Source organism: Myxocyprinus asiaticus, chromosome 15 (genome assembly GCF_019703515.2).
Source record: "Myxocyprinus asiaticus isolate MX2 ecotype Aquarium Trade chromosome 15, UBuf_Myxa_2, whole genome shotgun sequence".
NCBI classification, from domain to species: Eukaryota; Metazoa; Chordata; class Actinopteri; order Cypriniformes; family Catostomidae; genus Myxocyprinus; species Myxocyprinus asiaticus.
In genome coordinates, this window is record NC_059358.1 from 26,783,354 (window position 1) to 26,802,994 (window position 19,641).

At 38.2% G+C, this 19,641-nt stretch overlaps 1 protein-coding gene across 2 annotated transcripts in view; it reads left to right on the plus strand.

Annotated features, from left to right (window-relative positions):
• LOC127452782 (epithelial discoidin domain-containing receptor 1-like) overlaps positions 1 to 19,641 on the plus strand; it is a 54,661-nt gene that overhangs the window by 13,454 nt on the left and 21,566 nt on the right. For both annotated transcript variants that reach the window (XM_051718490.1, XM_051718491.1), the window contains exons 2-7: positions 3,480 to 3,632; positions 8,706 to 8,808; positions 14,303 to 14,531; positions 14,626 to 14,773; positions 14,900 to 15,002; positions 16,647 to 16,833. In XM_051718490.1, the coding sequence (XP_051574450.1) occupies positions 3,536 to 3,632; positions 8,706 to 8,808; positions 14,303 to 14,531; positions 14,626 to 14,773; positions 14,900 to 15,002; positions 16,647 to 16,833 (867 nt within the window). In that variant the 5' untranslated portion in view covers positions 3,480 to 3,535. The remainder of the gene's footprint in view (positions 1 to 3,479; positions 3,633 to 8,705; positions 8,809 to 14,302; positions 14,532 to 14,625; positions 14,774 to 14,899; positions 15,003 to 16,646; positions 16,834 to 19,641) is intronic.

A 19,641-nucleotide genomic window follows, 5' to 3' on the forward strand; every position in this document is an offset into this window, starting at 1 on the left:
TGGTGGTTGAAACAGTGCAGATGCAGTCATGAAGGTAATTGTCAACGGGTGATGATGTGTTGCTCAAGTTGATGTGATATGTAGCTCCTAAGGGGTTGGGTGATGGTTATAAGGGAGTCGCATACACTTTTGCCTTATGAGCAGGTGTAACACTGACAGATCTTGGTGTTTGTGTGTGTGTGTGTGTGTGTGTGTGTGTGTATGTGTGTGTGAGTGAGTGAGTGAGTGAGTGAGTGAGTGAGTGAGTGAGAATTTGCTTCAGGCAAGTCAGTTAGACCGTTTTTTGTTTAGAGGGTTTTTGTCAAATGGAGCTGAGCTGACAAATTTACTGTGTGAAATTCCCCAGAGCAGAATCACACAAAACGAAGGAAGCCCTGAGCTGGTCTGACCTCAACTGTGTCATCCTGAGTTATGAGTTTCATTTTTAATTAAGAAGTAATGAGGGGCTCTGGTTGAGTTTTGATGTATGTAAGCGTAATGAGTCTTTTGAGTGTGTTTAAGGTCTATTTAAACTGAACACAGTACATATGGGCTTCATTTCACACTAGTTCCCTCCCACTGGACTGAATTTGCAGGACTTAAACCACTGGTGAGGTTTAGCCCATTCACTCCTTCCTACAGGAAGATTAAAAGATAATACAGCTGCACTACATGGCCAAAAATATGTGGTTACCTTGAACACCACTCACATATGTGCTTGTTGAACATTTAATTTCCAAACCTTTGCTGCTATAACGGCTTCCAATCTTCTGTGAAGTCTTTCCACTATATGTTGGGACACAACTGTGGAGCTTTGCTCTCATTAGCCACGTTTACACTATCGGGCCAAATGAGGGCATGCTAGTGCATGCCAGGGTCAGTTGCTTTCCCACTGTCACTTCCAGGGCTTCATCGTGCCTCCTTGGAGCCAACGGCCAATAGCCATTTGCCCGCCGATTACTCTTTGGGCCACAAAAGGCCAGCTGGGCATTGAGGTGGTGTCAATTTCAAAGGCGGTCAGAGTCAGGTCAGAGGTTTCAGCACCAAGATCGCAGAGCGTGCAGGTTGTCTATCCAGTGCACAACTTTTACAATTTAAAAAATTGCGGGCACAGTACAAATCCATTAAAATGCACAATGGACAAAGCGGTACCCAAAGGAAGAACTTTCCAGGGTTCGAGATCATGGACGGTATGCTGGGACATCGTCCTGCTGTTAGTGGAGAGACCACTTGGGACACAATGGCAGTTACAGTCAGTGAGTTGTCAGTGCCAACTTATCTTGCTAGCTAGCTTATGTTTATATACGATATAAACTTGATATTCTAGATAACTAAATAACAACATGATACCTCAGCTTGAGCTTTGCTCTTACTTGTGAAATGGGCTGGGTCGTTGGTTGTTGACACCAGGGCAGCGTATTATGGATGGGTTTTAGGGCAACACTGCGGGATTTTGACCCGGTGGTGGGAACGCAGATAGATTTTGGTCTCACGGCTCAAGGTCCGAGGCTATTGGCTCCTGCTCGGTTGATAGCCCTGTCTCACTATTCAGACACAAGACCTTCATCAAGGTCGTGCACTGATGTTGAGCAATGGGGTCTTGCTCGCAGTTGCCATTCCATTTCATCCTAAAGGTGTTTAAAGGAGTTTAAAGTGTGGACCCTTGTTGCAAGGGTTAAGAAAACCCATTGTTATCATTCTAAGGCTATTATCAGTAAGGGTTTTCTTAGCTTAAGGGGTGTCTCTTTTATGGACCTCACTTTGTGCACAGAGATATTGTCATGCTGGAGCAGAAAAGGGCCCCAAAGAATGTTCATTGTGAGCCATAGCATGGTTTGTCTGCACTGAAATTATTGGAATAACCAAACCTGTAAAATAGAAAGGGGGGTCCATATAAACTGTTGGCCATGTAATGCATATACAGCAAATGTCCTTCAAGAACCTGACACAGGAGCTTATAGGGAAAATAAGTGTTCTTTCAGATCAAACTGAACAGAGACATTTGCCCCACCTTTGAGTTTACAGCAATACTCATTTCCTGAGTTGTACATTATTCTGTTTTTTTCCACCTTCTTTTGCAATTTTTCTTCCTCTCAATCGTTTGGATTTAATTAATTGAAATTATTGATGGGTCGCTAAAGTTACGCAATAGTAATTGCCCATATTGTCAACAGACGTGAGACCAAAACTTGAGTTACAATACCGTATTATTTGGCACACACAGATTCCCTTCCCTTCTGTTTCTGTATGTGTTAGCCACCGCCTGTCTCGATCTCAGGTCAGCTGCACTGGCTGCCGCGCTCACTCTCTCACACACACAGCACTATGTAAAATATTGCATGCACACACTAGCACACAGTCCATTAAGCTGGCTCTATTACATGGCTGCCTCATCTACACCTCTTTTCCACACCTCCTTTCAGATTCTCCTGCTCTCTTTTACTCTCTCTTTGTCCTTGTGTCTGCACAGCTGTGCATCAGCTGTCTGTCTCTCTCTCAGACTTCAGAACTAGCCCTGTCACTCTGCATGGGGACAGCTGCCACCACACACACACCGATATCCCCTCATTCCATGCCTTCCATGCGCACACATACAAACACATCATATTCACAGAGACAAAGGGGTGGTGTTCATGGAAAAGATGGTGTGCTGTGTAGTTTCATTTTCTTTTTGTAGTGTTTTGGTACATGTAGCTGTTGGAATGGCAGTATTTTGTGTTTGGGAGATTTTTTAGACTGATGGACCACAGTGTAAGTGTGGTGGTATCAAGGGTTTATATCTATTCCATCCAAATGGCTTCATCAATGGAGATTTCCTTCATCACATATTATGACATCATCATAGGGTGAATTTCACAAAAACATGCCTAGGTTAATATATCATGACAAAATCAAAAGAAAAATTAATAAATTGCATTTTGCTTAGAGAAAATGAATTTTAAGGATCATTAAGATTTTTTGGATAGACATTATTTTCATGACAATTAATCACATTTCCACCCTCCATTCTCATTGCTGCAATGCGTCTGGATGTTTTACTTTTGAGTTGATTTGTAATTCTCATTATTCTCAATGATGATTCTCATTACATTCTAATTACTGCTCTACAGTAAAGAAAAGCATACTTTAGTACATTTAAAGTGATCATCATTCTGATTAAAATCAAAGACAGTACAACAGATACTACCATGATGTGTAAATACTTTAATGATAAAGTTTTAAATTAATTACATTACTGTAACTTGGGGGCTGTATTTTCTTATGCTTGATTATCATGAAAATAAAGTCACAATGCCAATAGTTTTCATGGCACAAAAAAAGATTTATTTATGCAATATATATATACATATGTATATATGTATATGTGTGTGTGTGTATATATATATATATATACAAAAAATGAATACTGAATAATAAATGTACTGTTATAATGGATTTGGTCTTACAAAGCAATTAAGTAAATCTAATTTAATTTCTCTCTCTCTTATTCTCTTCCTCAGTTATGTCTGTTGAAGATAGTACAACTCCGGACAGGTAACCAGGTGTCACTGTTGCTATGGCAACACAGATGCTGCCATTATTGCCTGCCCTCCTCACTGTCCTCCTTGCTTCCTGGACAACGGCCCAGGATTTGGATTGGCATTTTGACTCGGGTAAGAATATCAGGTATTCTGTTTATTGCAGCTGCCATACATAACAGCAAGTGTGAAAAACACACATTTTCAGTTTATTTTAAGTGTGGATTTGTGGTCAAATCCTGAAGTCTACAGTCAGTCCTACAGTCAGGTTTCCTTTCGTCAGACTTCTTATGTTCATGTCTTAACCCCTCTCTTTCTGTCCATTTCCTCTTTCTCTCTGCTTTTTTGTCGAGGGTTTTTAATGTCTGTGAAATGGTTTTGTGTTCATTAAAAGCCATTCAATTCAAGCCCAGTCTTTGAATGAAAGATCATGATCCATGTGTTTGGGCTACAGCGTTTTTTTCCATGTCCAGTTACTAATAGTTAATCATGTAATAAGCTGGAACTGAGACAAGTCTGGTCAAACTGCTTTCCAGAAGAGAGAGAGAAAGTAAGGGGGGGAGGGGGGAGACATAGGACACTTACACACTGCAAAGTGTTTGAAGTGACAACCACATTTTAAGGGATAGTTCATACAAAATTGAGAATTCTGATTGTACTCACCCTCATGTCATTCCAAATTGTATGACTTTCTTCTGCGGAACACAAAAGAAAATGTAACTAATATCTCTGGCTGTCTTTTAAAGCTTAAAAATGCACCCAAAGTGTCATAAATGTAGTCCATGTGATTCGTGCATCATATTCCAAGTCTTCAGAAGGCACACAATAGGTTTTGGTGAGAAACAACCCAAAATGTAAGTAATATTTCAGTGAAAATCTTCACGTCCGTTGCATGTTCATGAGTGCATGTGAGAAGCTCGTTGACAGTGGCTCGCGTGTTCATGCGAAACCTTGCATTGTTTTTAAAGAAATTAGTCTAATGACACAATCGTTAGGAAACATATTGGCCAAATAAAAAGTGCATTAAAACCAACAAGATATTCACAATGTTGCTTAATTTTGAATCGCAAGTATGTTATAAATATAATATATATGACCTAGCTCTAGTGGAGACATAAAGAATTTGATAATTTAGTGAGACTTACAGTGGCATGCAAAAGTTTGGGCACCCCTGGTCAAAATTTCTGTTGCTGTGAATAGTTAAGTGAGTAGAAGATGAACTAATCTCCAAGAGGCATAAAGTTAAAGATGAAACTTTTTTTTCAACATTTTAAGCAATATTAGTGTATTATTTTTATTTTGTACAATTTTAGAGTGAAAAAAGGGAAAGGAGCACCATGCAAAAGTTGGGCACCCCAAGAGATTTGAGCTCTCAGATAACTTTTTCCAAGGTCTCAGACCTTAATTAGCTTGTTAGGGCTATGGCTTGTTCACAATCATCGTTTGGAAAGGCCAGGTGATGCACATTTCTAAGCTTTATACATACTCTGACTCCTCAAATCTTGTTCCAACAATCAGCAGCCATGGGCTCCTCTAAGCAGCTACCTAGCACTCTGAAAATTAAAATAAATGATGCCCACAAAGCTGGAGAAGGCTATAAGAAGATAGCAAAGCGTTTTCAGGTAGCCGTTTCCTCAGTTCATAATGTAATTAAGAAATGGTAGTTAACAGGAACAGTTAACTGTTCTACTGTGCAGCGACACCTGCACAAATATGACCTTCATGGAAGAGTCATGAGAAGAAAACCTTTCCTGCATCCTTACCACAAATTTCAGCATCAGAAGTTTGCAAATGAACATCTAAACAAGCCTGATGCATTTTGGAAACAAGTCTTGCAGACTGATGAAGTTAAAATATAACTTTTTGGCCGCAATGAGCAAAGGTATGTTTGGAGAAAAAAGGGTGCAGAATTTCATGAAAAAACACCTCCCCAACTATAAAGCATGGGGGTGGATCGATCATGCTTTGGGCTTGTGTTGATGCCAGTGGCACAGGGTAACATTTCACTGGTAGAGGAAAGAATGGATTAAATTAAATACCAGCAAATTCTGGAAGCAAACATCACACCATCTGTAAAAAAAGCTGACGATGAAAAGAGGATTGCTTCTACAACAGGGTAATGATCCAAAATCCACAATGGACTACCTCAAGAGGTGCAAGCTGAAGGTTTTGCCATGGCCCTCACAGTACCCCAACCTAAACATCATCGAAAATCTGTGGATAGACCTCAAAAGAGCAGTGCATGCAAGATGGCCCAAGAATCAGAGAACTAGAAGCCTTTTGCGAGGAAGATGGGCAAAAATCCTCCAAACAAAAATTGAAAGACACTTAGCTGGCCACGAAAAGCTTTTACAAGCTGTAATACTTCCCAGGGGGTGTTACTAAGTACTGACCATGCAGGGTGCCCAAACTTTTGCTTCGGGCCCTTTTCCTTTTTTGTTATTTTGAAACTGTAAAAGATTCATATAAAAAAGTAAAATTGCTTAAAATATTAAAGAAATGTGTCATCTTTAACTTTAAGCCTTTTGGAAATCAGGCCATCTTTTGCTCGCTTAGCTATTCACAGCAACAGAAATTTTGATCAGGGGTGCCCAAATTTTGCATACCACTGTATGTGTTTCCTGAGGAGAGAGAGATGACTAGTGTGTGCAAATAGATCAGGAGGAGAATGTCACTGAGGCCTTTCAAAAACATCTGCTCATAATACGCAATGACAGTAAAGCACAGCTCTCTTCTGCTCTGTAATAGCTGGAGATGTTTGAGATAGAGAGAGATGAAGACTGGGAGGGAGAGAGATTAAGAGTCATGCAGAGAGAAAGAGAGAGTTTGGAAGAGAGAGAGAATTTTATTGGCAGCAGTGTGATGATGTAATGAAACAGGCACCTGTCCGCAGTGTTGTGTGTGTGTGTGTGTGTGTGTGGTGGGGGGCAGGGTTTGTTTTTCAGCCATAACATTCTTATCTCATGACTCACTTTACTGCAACTAAGTATGTCCCCCAAAACCTCACCCATCACCCCCAGCTTTAACACACACACACACTGACAGGCACACCCTATATGCAGGACTGATATATGATCAGTGATGATTTAAACCCAGTGTTTGTGCCAGAATCTTTCTCTACCATCCTCATTTCATCTCTCTTTCCACTCACTCCCTCTATTTCTTTCTCTTTTTTCTGTTCTCTTGAGATACACCTGTAATTCATTGCCACAGTGACTCAAGCATTCCAACAATGCAACAGATGGCTGTGGTATTTTTTACATTGTGTGTGTGTGTGGGTTTACTTAGCTATAGTTTAGGGACTAAATCATCTGCAGAAGTTAAAGCTGTGCATCATTTTTTAAAATGTATATATACTATATGCAGAGTCAACTATAAGAAAATAATTCATAGGTTGATTTCCCTGAAGAGTGCGAACAATGTGACTTTCAATATTGCTCAGTTTGTTTAAGTGGCCTGGCCAGCTCAACACAGAAATATTGTTTTTCCCTACTTTTACTACACTTTCAGCCCACACCTCAACTGAACTTCTGCTGACATGAAAAGATGCATGCTTCAGGCATAGGCACATGCATTAAAAGTAATATAGCGTGGGAATTCACTGGATTTAAATGACCAGCCCCAATGAGTCATTACTTTCCTGCCATTGATAGACAATAATGATCACACTGAAGACTTTCACTGGCAAACAATAGATCAAATTTCAGCTGATTCAAACAGGATCACATGTAACTCAAAGTAACACTAATCTCACCCAGGGTAACTAAAAAATTAACCCATGTCATAACATAAAACTACATAATTAACATTAAACATAAAAACAGAACTATAACTCCCAGTTACTTTTAAATGTTAATAAATAACACCCACAAAAACAGTCCCCAAAACCTGCACAGACATACCTCATGAATTATGCAAAAACAACAGCAAATAGCAAATCCCCAAGCATAACCATCAACGGACAGTACAGTATATTCCTGGAAGGACTATAATTTGATGAAGTCTTAGAACATGTCATTAATTAATTAATTTCACTAAGGAAAGTGAAAAAATAATCTGATCGGTCCATCTAACCACTAATCTACAAAGCCCCGGACCATGAATGGAAAAAAAAAGCCAAATGAATAAAGGTGGATGAGGGTGTGCTGGCCAGCTAGTGTTCACTGCCATTCTATGTTGTTTGTAGATGCGTGTAGAACCATAAAGAGATGTTCCGTATTTATGACTTACTTCCTTCTGCTGAAGACAAAGATTTTTAGAAGAATATCTCAGCTCTGTAGGTCCATACAAAGAAAGTCAACAGGTTCCAAAACCTTTAAGCTCAAAAAGCAAATGAAGGCAGCATAAAAGTAATCCATATGACTCCAGTAGTTAAGTCCGTGTCTTCTGAAACAATATGATAGGTGAGGGTGAGAAACAGATCAATATATATGTCCTTTTTTATTTTTTTTTATTTTATTTTATTTTTTACTTATTAGACCTTCAAAGTTCTGGCCACCATTCACTTGCACTGAATGGACCAACAGAGCTGAGATATTCTTCTAAAAATCTGCGTTTGTGTTCTGTAGAAGAATGAAAGCCATACACACATGTGATGGCATGAGGGTGAGGAAATGTTTACAGAATTTTCATTTTTGGGTGAACTATCCCTTTAATGATGTTATGCAAGGGGTGGAGATCAAATAGATATTAAATTATAATAGCTCATTTACATGAACACCATAACGCTGTTTAATGCGAGAAAGCTGCTGAAGACACGAAAGCTGCAAGCATTGTGTAATGCAAAATATGGAATGAAAGGTATAGATACCTCGGCAAAGTCAAATGATGTCCACAAAGCAAACTAACAGGGAAACATTTTTCTAACAACAGGTGGCGAGCTGTATTTCCAACCTCATGTTTCCAATGCTGTTTGCAAATTTTCGTTGAAACTTGGGTTTCGGAAAAAACACCAAATCGTTGAACTATGTTGGAAACGATGGAACTTGCCACCATAGTTGTCTGTATTTTTAGCAAGGCTTTTAGGGTAAGGTTAGGGTAATTCTATAATCATTATAATAAGCTCTATTAAAACATTAGATGTTTGTGGAATATCCTCATTTAGATAGCCGAGAAAACATGTTTGTTTATTTGTGTAAGTGTCTTATAAAGCTTGTTCTGGAGGGTACTGTCAGAGCCAGTCTAATGTATTTCATCTGTATCACGCAGCCAGGTGTCGCTACGCTCTAGGGATGGAGGATGGCACCATACCGGACTCTGACATCACCGCGTCCAGTGCCTGGTCCGACTCCACTGAAGCCAAACACGGCAGGTATGAACATGAGTATGCTTTCTTTTGAGACTTCTCCTGAATGTTGTGCATAATAAAGTATATTTTCACTCTGATTTGGTGTTGTGTGATCTGTGGGTGGGTGTTTGTGTTCGTGGACCCTGTAACTCTCATGAAGGGCCATGATTAAGTTACGTTAGATGTCAATAATGGAGCGTATCCTGATATAGAGCATTAGGTAATGACATTACAGCACTGTCTGCCTGGACTAGACTCGCATACTGCTGAATAAAGGCCAATACCACACACAGAGTAGCACAGACACAACACACACACAATCACACAATAAACAAAAAGGCAGATGCAAACACACACACACACACACACACACACACACACTGACAAATAAGCTCATTCTGTCCTGAATCAATGAGGTGTGTGTGTGTTTGTATCTACCTTTTTGTTTATTGTGTGATTTTTTTTTTGGTGTGTGTGTGTGTGTGTGTGTGTGTGAGCACGTGCATTTCTGTCTTTTGGCAGCACACATATCATGTGGTTGTTATTAAGTCCACATTCTGTTGAAGACAGCACAGGGATTTTAAACAGAGGGGAGAGGAGCTTACAGGAGAATCAGGGCAAGGGAGAGGGGGATATGGCCTTTAGCATGGAGGGAGAATAAAGGTGAGATAGAGAGTGGAGGTGAAGAGAAGTGATGTGGTGCTGAAGCAGGGATTTATGCAGAGGATACAGTGTGTTTGTTATGTTCAGAAAGGTTGTCACATACTGTATGACATCACAGAGGAACAGCTTTGTGACCGCATGCTGAAGACCAAGAGATGGAATGGAGGAATGTATTCTCTGAAGGAATGGAGGGCAATAAGTGTTGCTGCGTTGGGTGTTTGCAGGAAGGAGAGTCTATTTCTGAGCAGCTTCACACAAACTCTTGGTTCATTAAAAAAAGATCAAAACGCTTCAAACAAGTGTCCTGTAGAGCTGCATGCAGCTCCTTTTCTCTGCAGTCCCCTAATGTTGCTCTCACACTAGAGTAAAGGCTTCCCAACCTTTTTTTCTTATGAGACACTACCAGGGTTGGGGAGTAATGGAATACATGTAACGGGATTCCGTATTTAAAATACAAAATACAAGTAACCGTATTCCACTACAGTTACAATTTAAATTATTGGTAATTAGAATACAGTTACATTCAAAAAGTATTTTGATTACTGAAGAGATTACTTTGCATTTTATTGTCATTTGTTTCATTTAATATTTTGTACTTTCAGATGGAAAACATATATACATATAAATGATGCGATTCAAAGTGCATTTGAACAGCAGTGAAACATTTTCTTATGATGTGTTACATTCATACGAGCAGACAGAGAAGTAAGTTTGAAGTAAGTTCGGAGCAGAAGAAATAGAAATAAACCTTGTGTAAATTGTCAGCTTTACGCTAAGCTAAAATGCTTTTTCTAGCCATTTTACATGCACATGTTACCAGGCAATTCACTTTGGATCATAATTTCTTTTTTTCTAGTAAGACCTTTGATATTGGGGCAGAAATCGTATTCTTAATTAGGAATGCACCGATACCACTTTTTCTCTTCCAATTCCTATATCGGAAATCTCAGTATCGGCCGATACCGATCCCAATCCGATACCAGTGTTGTTGTTTTTTGCATAATCAGTTTAGAATATCTTTACATTATTGTGTGGAACTAATTGGGAGTACTCTTTAATATGTAAAGAAACACAAACCTCTAACTACACATTATTTCAATATAAATGTATAGCTTATTAAGAAAAACTTTATTGTTAACTAGTATACTGGATAATGTAGCAGTAAAATTAACAGTAATTCCAGTATAAGTCATCAGCAAAAAATTTTCAACTTGTGTCTGGACTTTAAAGGATTCAGATCTCTTTTTTTGCTCAATGTAGTTGTAAGACATCAGCTCAATTTTCATTCACACAGTTATTTTTTGGAACCCATTCAACTTAAATATTGTTATAATTTGTAAACAAATGCTAATAATAATAATATATTATAATAGTAATATATAGTAATATATCTCAATCGTGCACCTTTTGTCACGGATCCACTGGTCTCTCTCTCTTTCTTCCTCACTGCCGTCAGTGCTCACTCTCCCCTGAGTTCTGATTACACGCACCTGCATAAAATTAGTGGCTAATCAAGGACTGCATATATACCCGCTTTCACGCAAACTTTTGTCTGTTCTCATCGATAGTATCTCTGAGACTCTAGACCTTTCTACTATGTCAAACATACCTGTGTCTTCATTATTGCCTGCAAGTATCATAAGACTGTTGTGAGTTATCTGTTCATCGTGTCTATACCCTGTCTGGATATTACTCATCTGCTGTTTGCCACTCTTCTCAGCTGGATTTACTTGCAGTGTTACATCACTGTTTCAATCATCTGTTCAGTTAACCCTGCTACTGAGTTCATATCTCTGCCTCTGTGACACCTTTAACTTTTAAACCCTCACACTTTTATTTTGACATTCTGAACGCTCCAGGAAGTCCTGTATGTGTCTGTTTGTAGGAAAGTTCACAGTAGTTTAATTTGCTTCTTATTCAAATTCTGGCAAAAATGCATATAAGTGAACCGAACTATTGAGCATCTACATCTGAGATGTTGATCATGAGTAGCGCTCTAATATTGCACACCACGTGAAGACTAAAAATATTAGCGCCATTCACTGATGCACTGGAGCTGCACGTGCATTTTATATCATTTTTTTTTTTAGCTTGACAGTAACGAACATGACTAACACACAGTATCGGATTTGGATCAGCTCGTTGGACCGATACCTGATCCATTTAAAAATGTCAGTATCGGGTCATCCCTATTCTTGATGATGATTTTTTTTGTTTTCCTGTACAAATATCTAAAAATCCTTAAAACAAGATCGATTTGATCTTGTTTTAGAAACAACACTACATAAGATATTTAGGTTTTTCAGCGAATGTATTTTTAACGTGTATTTTGTCTTACTGTACTGGCAGAGTTTTTATAGTCAAAACAAGTGAAAAAATCTACCAGTGCTGAAGAAGAAATCCAAAGTATTTAAAATACGTTACTGACCTTGAGTAATCTAACGGAATATGTTATAAATTACATTTTACAGCATGTATTCTGTAATCTGTAGTGAAATACATTTCAAAAGTAACCCTCCCAACCCTGGACACTACAACCTAAATAATTTAGTTGAAGTACCCCCTGAGATTAAGTTCTGCTACTGTCAATAAATAAAATGGATTTCACAACATCTTCACATGCAGCGTTGCTATTTGGAAATAAAAAATTATAGCCTCCTTTTCACCATCTGGCCAAACGGTTACCATTGCTGAATCGTGCTGTTTCGTAACGATTTGGACATGTCACTAAAATCACTAAAGCCGTTCCACCTGCCCGGTTTTCTGTCTTGAGTACAGTTAGTTAGCCATGCTGAGGAATCCGTGTTCAGGAATCTGACTACACTGGTAGTGCTGTTTTTTGCAAACTGTAGATTCAACTGAAACGGCTCATTTGTTCGGAAATTGGACGTACATGTGCTCTACGTTTTGCGCTGTAGGTTCAATAGCAGGACAGCGCTGCTGCTGATTTGCGGTGTGTGAAACATTGTCAGATTATTTTATTGCTGTGATCCATCTGCATCGTCTGAAAATTGCATGTTTGGGAACCGATAACGAACCGCAAGTCACGAAAATCATTAGGTACTGGTAACGCATCGCGGCTAGGACACAGGTATCAAACACGGCACGTCGATGTGGACAAAACGAACAATGCATGAGTAATCTATGTCCGTTGATAATTATTTGGGTCGAAATTAGTGGAAAATATGTTGTTGAGCTCCATAGCACGGCAGGAATTTGAGCAGCTTCCGGAGTCGTAGCTGGGTGCCACTGACAGACAGCGAGCGGTGGCAGTGGTGTGCGTGCATTCATAGAAAACAATTGTTTTTCGAATTTTAGAACGCACCATGTTGTCCACTAGACATGTCTGGTGTGCAACCCCCTTTAAGTGTGTTGTTTTTGGCCAGAAGAAGCTGCAAATTGGACCAGATTTTATGCCGATAGAAGAGTTATATTGCATATATTTTGAAAAATATTGCAAGTGCGATTTGAACTGCGATGTGATAAAATAGTAATTAAGTGATTACTTTAACTGATATTTGGTAATGTTTTGACCATGTTCTTCTGCCAATAAAAAGACTTGCGCTATTCTTTGAGGGTTCACACGAGTCCTCTTAAACCTAACCAAATTCAGACCTTTTCACTTTAGCCACAAGCAAACAAGCAAATAGCCTAAATGAATAAATAAAACACTGAAACAAATAAAAAAAAGCTTTTCTTCATATTCAAATTGTACCTGTCAACTGTGTACATGTTTTTGTCCACTTTGTGATATGGTCTCAGCCCACTATTCATCATAGTGCATGCATGTGTGTGTTTGACAGTTTAAAAGTAGAAAAGGCTTAAACTGTCTCACATGTGTTTTATCACTGAATACCAGAGAGAGCGAGTGTGTGTGTATGTGTTAGAACTATGTGGGAGAGTGGAACCAGGTGAACTCAGTATGCAGGTGTTAACATGCGCACACAAATACACACATACCTCACCTCTCACATATCACCTCATTGCACACAGGTTTGTTGCCAGGAAATTGCATTGTGCACTTAAAATTTTTGTCCCTATGTACACTTTCCTAGCAGATGTTACAAAACATATGCCCACAGTGCCTCTAGTGTTTTATGCAATTATTTATGCATACTGTGCCTTAAGTAATTAATGTTTTTTGTTTATACACATTACTGGTCAAAAGTTTTGAAACACTTACTCATTCTTTATTATAATTTTTTTTTATCACATTTTAGAATAATAGTAAAGTCATCAGAACTATGGAATAACATAAATGGAACTATGGGAATTATGTTGTGACTAAACAAAATCCAAAATAAATCAAAACTGTGTTATATTTTAGCATCTTCAAAGTAGTCACCCTTTGCCTAGAATTTGCAGAAATGTACTCTTGACATTTTCTCAACCAACTTCTTGAGGTATCACCCTGGGATGCTTTTTAAACAGTATTGAAGGAGTTCCCATCTATGTTGGGCTGCTTTTCTTTATTATTTGGTCCAAGTCATCAATTTCAAAAACTTATTTTTACTTTTATTTTTTTTTAATAATATTTTAGTTTTATAATGAAATAAATTAGTATGGTGGCACAATTATATTTTTGTCTACAAAACTAATTTAAAACATTTAAGCATACGCCTTCAGAGCAAAAGATTTTTAAGGTCACGAGAAACGTTTCAGTCAAGTGTTTAAAACTTTTGACTGGTAGTGTATATGCAAACAAATCCTTTTAATATTTTATCAATTTGTGTTTAGGTATATGCATACAGTGCATTTACTAAGTACCCACTGAATGTTTTTATATATTATATTTAATAATAATAATACTTTTATGCCTGCAAATATTATTATTTTGTTTTATGATCTCTCCTAGGCTAAGCACTGGAGATGGGGACGGGGCGTGGTGTCCAGCTGGTCCGGTGTTCCCCAGTGGTTCTGAGTACCTGCAGGTAGACCTGCACACACTTTACTTTCTGTCTCTGGTGGGCACGCAGGGGCGGCATGCAGACGGGCTCGGGCGGGAGTTTGCACGCAGTTATCGGCTCCTTTACTCCCGTGATGGGCGACACTGGATAACATGGAAGGACCGCTGGGGGCAAGAGGTCTCAGCATTAAACATTTGTTTAGAATAATGTCATGAGTAGCATGTAGTAGAAATGGCACTAGTAGTGTGTGTCATTTTTTTGTTTGTCTCAGGTGGTGACAGGGAACAAGAACACATATGATATAGTCCTGAAGGACCTGGGACCTCCCATTATAGCACGCATGGTACGGTTCTACCCGCTGGCGGACCGCGTGATGAGTGTGTGCCTGAGAGTTGAACTGTACGGTTGTGTCTGGAAAGGTGAGTTCAACACATTAAATGCAATCCATCATCAGTAACAATCTCACACACACTCAAAACATTAACTACAGGCACATTTTGCATTCAAATGACATTTACCTTTAATGTTCTTGTGCTCTCTGACAGATGGACTGAAGGCGTACACCGCTCCTGTGGGTCATGTGATGAACTTGTCAGGCTCACCTGTCTATCTTAATGACTCTGTCTATGATGGCAGTACAGAGGCAGGGTAATATGCAGTGCACACTTTTACTTACAGTAACTGTCTAAATTGGGACACACTGTACCATAGACTTCTAATGTTTTATAAAAAACGAATTATAAGTACTAGAGACTAACCCTAACCAACTAACTTTTTTAATTTTTAGAATAATAAAAAATTTTAATTTATGAACAGGCACCATTTTTTTTCCAAATAAGGATGTCCGAAAGGGTGGTTTTGTAATTTAAAGCTTTCCCCAAACTATAGCTAATAAGCACGTGTACACACACATACACACACACACGCTCCCAATCATATTTCAAATTTCTTAAAGGGATCGTTCACCCAAAAATGAAAATTCTCTCATCATTTACTCAACCTCATGACTTCCCAGATGTGTATGACTTACTTTCTTCAACAGAACACAAACAAGGATTTTTAGAATAATATTTCAGCACTGTACAAAGCAAGTGAATGGTGATCAGACCTTTGTAACTAAAGGAAATAAACATAAAACACAAACATAACATAAAGGAAACAGAAAAAACAAATCCATGTCTTCAGAAGCGATATGATAGGTGTTTGCGAGAAACAGATAAAAATTTAAGTCCTTTTCCCCTCTAAATCTCCACTTTCACTTTTACATCTGAAAGTCACTTGTGGTGCCTGTTTAGTTTCACTTTCACATCTGAAAGTTAAAGTGGAGATTTAGAGTAAAACAGGACATAAACATTGTTCTGTCTTTTAATTTTTGGGTGAACTATCCCTAAGTTAGTTCACCCAAAAACTGTCCTTGTCATCTTGATCTCCCGCCAAGATTTCGTTCTCTGCATTTTTGTCTGGCATGTGCCTCGTGTGTTACACATTGCAAATTAAGTCAGAGAAAATGTGATCTTGATACCGCCAAATAACACTTTTTTTTTTTAATCACCGTCTAGTTCGTTTCCCACGTAGGTTTATGCTTATGTTGGTCAGAAACAAGCAGTCAAACACTTTCTGGGCTAACCTTTTCAAATCTCATCTGGTTGACTTATTCCTTTTTCTGTGATGTATGTTAAAGTCCAGGCCCCTTTTCTCTCTCTCTCTCTCTCTCTCTCTCTCTCTCTCTCTGTGTGTGTGTGGTTTACGAGGAAATTTTTTTTTTAGGCTACAAACTGGTAATTACAAGGGTATTATGCTATAAATGTGGTTTATGAGGACATTTCTAGTGTCCCTATAATTCAATTCTCTTAAACATACTAAACGATGTTTTTTTGAAAATGTAAAAATGCAGAACGTTTTTTGTGAGGTTTAGGGGTAGGGTTAGGGGATAGAATCTATAGTTCGTACAGTATAAAAATCATTATGTCTATGGAGAGGCCTCATAAGGATAGTTTCACCAACGTGTGTGTGTGTATGTTGGTTGAGGTTGGTGAATGTCTTGTAGAAACACTCCCAGATGTGCTTGTAATAGGGCAGAAATGTTTGCAATAGCAGAGCCAACGTTTTTGACATTAGCCAGATGGGACTCTAACAGATGTGTTTGTGCATGGGAAATGCCAACATAAATGTGAGCACATACACCTTTGTATATGTGTGCACAAGCCCAATGACATGATCAATTTAACTTTACTTCAGTTCTGTAATGTATCTCTCTCTCTCTCTCTCTCTCTCTCTCTCTCTTCTCTGTAGGGTGATGTTTGGAGGCTTAGGCCAGTTGTGTGATGGTGTTTTAGGTGGGAATGATTTTGTGGAGAGTAAAGAGTTAAGAGTGTGGCCAGGATATGATTATGTGGGATGGAGTCGCGAAGCGTTGGGTCAGCCCACTGTCAACATTGAGTTCCACTTTGAGAAAACGCGGGTTTTTCACACCATGCAGGTCAGTATTTGTGTGTGTATTAGTGTTAGAAATTTACTTTACCAACATTAGCCCCTTTGATTTGATTTCCAGGGCATTTTTTGCTCTTTTTGAGGGCATATTATTTTCCAACAATATGAAGAATATACTGCAATACCTAAATTTGAAATACTTCAATTTAATAATTTAATTGACACATTCTCTGTTTAAATAATTAGATGTATTACCTCTCAGAGTCCATTCAGACCAGACACAGCATAACAAATAGAACAGAACGCAAGTGTCTGGAGACCCATTTTTAAAAGTTGAAGTTCTTTTCAACTTTACAAGGCATCTAACCACGCAACACTCCTGCACAAGATGCTGAAAAAACAGCAAGACATGGCCCAATGTTAAAAGGCATCCATCAAGCACATGATTACATAAAAAAACAACTGAAAAACAGCGCAGGTAAACGCATTCAGTGCGAACGGCCCCTTACTCATAGTTAAATCTACTATTTTAGGCAAATAATATGTATAACCAGTCCTAGAATAGACTATTTAAAACTATATCAGATGTTACAAATACAAAACAGAGGAATGCATTATGAGGGCATTTATTCCCCCCTGTATTTTGAATTTCATGGGAATTTTTGTTACTTTCTGTGTCATTTTGCTTCCCTTAATTTCAGAGGCTGGTGTGTGAATATATGTGATATATATCATCTTTCTACCATTCATCTTCAACCCTACTGAACTACGCACTATGCCTGACTGCAAAAGCTATCCGAGAATTCAGCTCAGTCAGTAAGGCAGTAATGATAATTCTCCAGCTCAGTAAATCCTCCCAGTTCCACCCTCAGGAGCCTGTCATTACCTTTCAACCCTTTAATGAACATTTGATTTGTTTGTGTTTGTCTCTGTGCCTGTGGGTCTGATTCTGTGGTGGTGTGTGATTGTGAAGGCAATCCGAGTGTTTTGTTGGACAATTTGCAGAACCATAATTATTTTTCTTTTGTGTGTGGTATGCGTGTGTATTGTAATTTTTTGAGTGTCTTCTAACCAGGAATGCTGGTTTGTTTTTCCCCACTTCTGACAGTCTCCATCTGTATGTGACTTTACAGTTTTGAGAGGGAATTCTTTACACTCTGTGATTTCTGTCATCACAGCATACATAAACACTTCCCATGTTGTTCATGTTTTTCCTGTGGCTTCCCACTGTTCATACACTTCCTCTCCTCACTCCCTGTATATCTTGTTGTAAATTCCAAAAAGATACAGAGAAACAGGACCAGAGGGCCCATTAAACATTTCCCATTAAAAAAACATCACATGTGCAAGTGCCGTTGTGAGATGATTTATGACACCTCCCTCTGCTCTCTTCCTCCCTTTAAATAATCTCCATATCCTAGACCTTTGTTTATAGAAATTCCTCCAGTTACAGAATACCTGCAGCCTCTCGAGGCAGTTTTCCCCTACAAATCATCTACCCTATGGTGAACAGGAATGCCAGCACAATGTTTGCCACAGTTCACCAAGGGGAGCGGAGGAGCTCCCTCAAATGTTGTGTGTGCGTGTGTCAGGTTTTGCCTACGTTATGGGGACCAGATGTCCACACTGCAAAAAATCTTTATACTCACAAATTTTGTTTTGATTTGGTAATTTTGTTTGTTTTACTAAGCAACCTTGTTTTCTTGTAATAATGTACATTTTTACAAATACATTCACTTGAGATGCAACATGACATAACATATAAAGTCTTGTTTTAAAAAAAAAAATAGAATAAAATGTAGTGAGGTTTATGCTTAAAACTTAAGAAGAATCTATGTGCCAATGATGTAAGAAAAACCAGCTTAATTTTCTTACCCAATCTGGATATTTTTTATTTATTATTATTATTAACTTTTTAGCAAATAAGACTTAAAGGAATATTCTGAGTTCAATACAAGTTAAGCTCAATCAACAGCATTTGTGGCATAATGTTAAATACCACAAACATGTATTTTGAGATGTCTCACCTTTTCTTAAAAAAAACAAAATCTGGGTTACAGTGAGGCACTCACAATGGAAGTGAATGGGGCCAATCCGTAAAAGTTAAAATACACACTGTTTCAAAAGTATAACCACAAGACGTAAACAATGTGTGTTAACATGATTTTAGTGTGATAAAATTGCTTACTAAATTTTACAATGTGAAGCAATATCCAATTTTACAATTCTGTTGCCATGGCGACATAACGGCATAAACCCTAAAATTACTGTAAAAGCAAAGATTTAACAACTTTAAAGCTCAAATATTCACAAGTTCTAACAGAAGAATTAATGTAAGTTATTTTATAAAGTTCTAAGCTTCACATTTCTACCTTTTTAAACCCTCAAAAATTGGCCCCATTCACTTCCATTGAAAGTGCGTCACTGTCGCCTTGATTATTGCTTCCTTTTTTTAAAGAAAGGAGGGATGAGTTAAAAATATAAAAATAAAATCATTTTAAAATTATACAGTATCTAGTTTAGTTTTGCTTCTCAACTAAATGTGTTTTGATTGAAAGTTTAGATGTTTACTGGAAAACAAGATAAAAATACAGAGTAAGAAAATTATTTCTTGCAGTGCCTACAAGAATTGTAAAACCAGAAATCATCTGCCAATGGTACCCACAAGGAAAAATGGCATAATAAACATACTGAATAATGTCAATGAACAAAATGCAAAAAGGTTTCTGTGAAGGTTAGGTTTAGGGGTAGGCGATAGAAAATATCACTTGCTCAGTATAAAAACAGTGCAAGTCATTTAAATGTCCACACTATTCTAGGAAAACAAACGTGTTTGTGCGCGTGCATGTTGATTTAA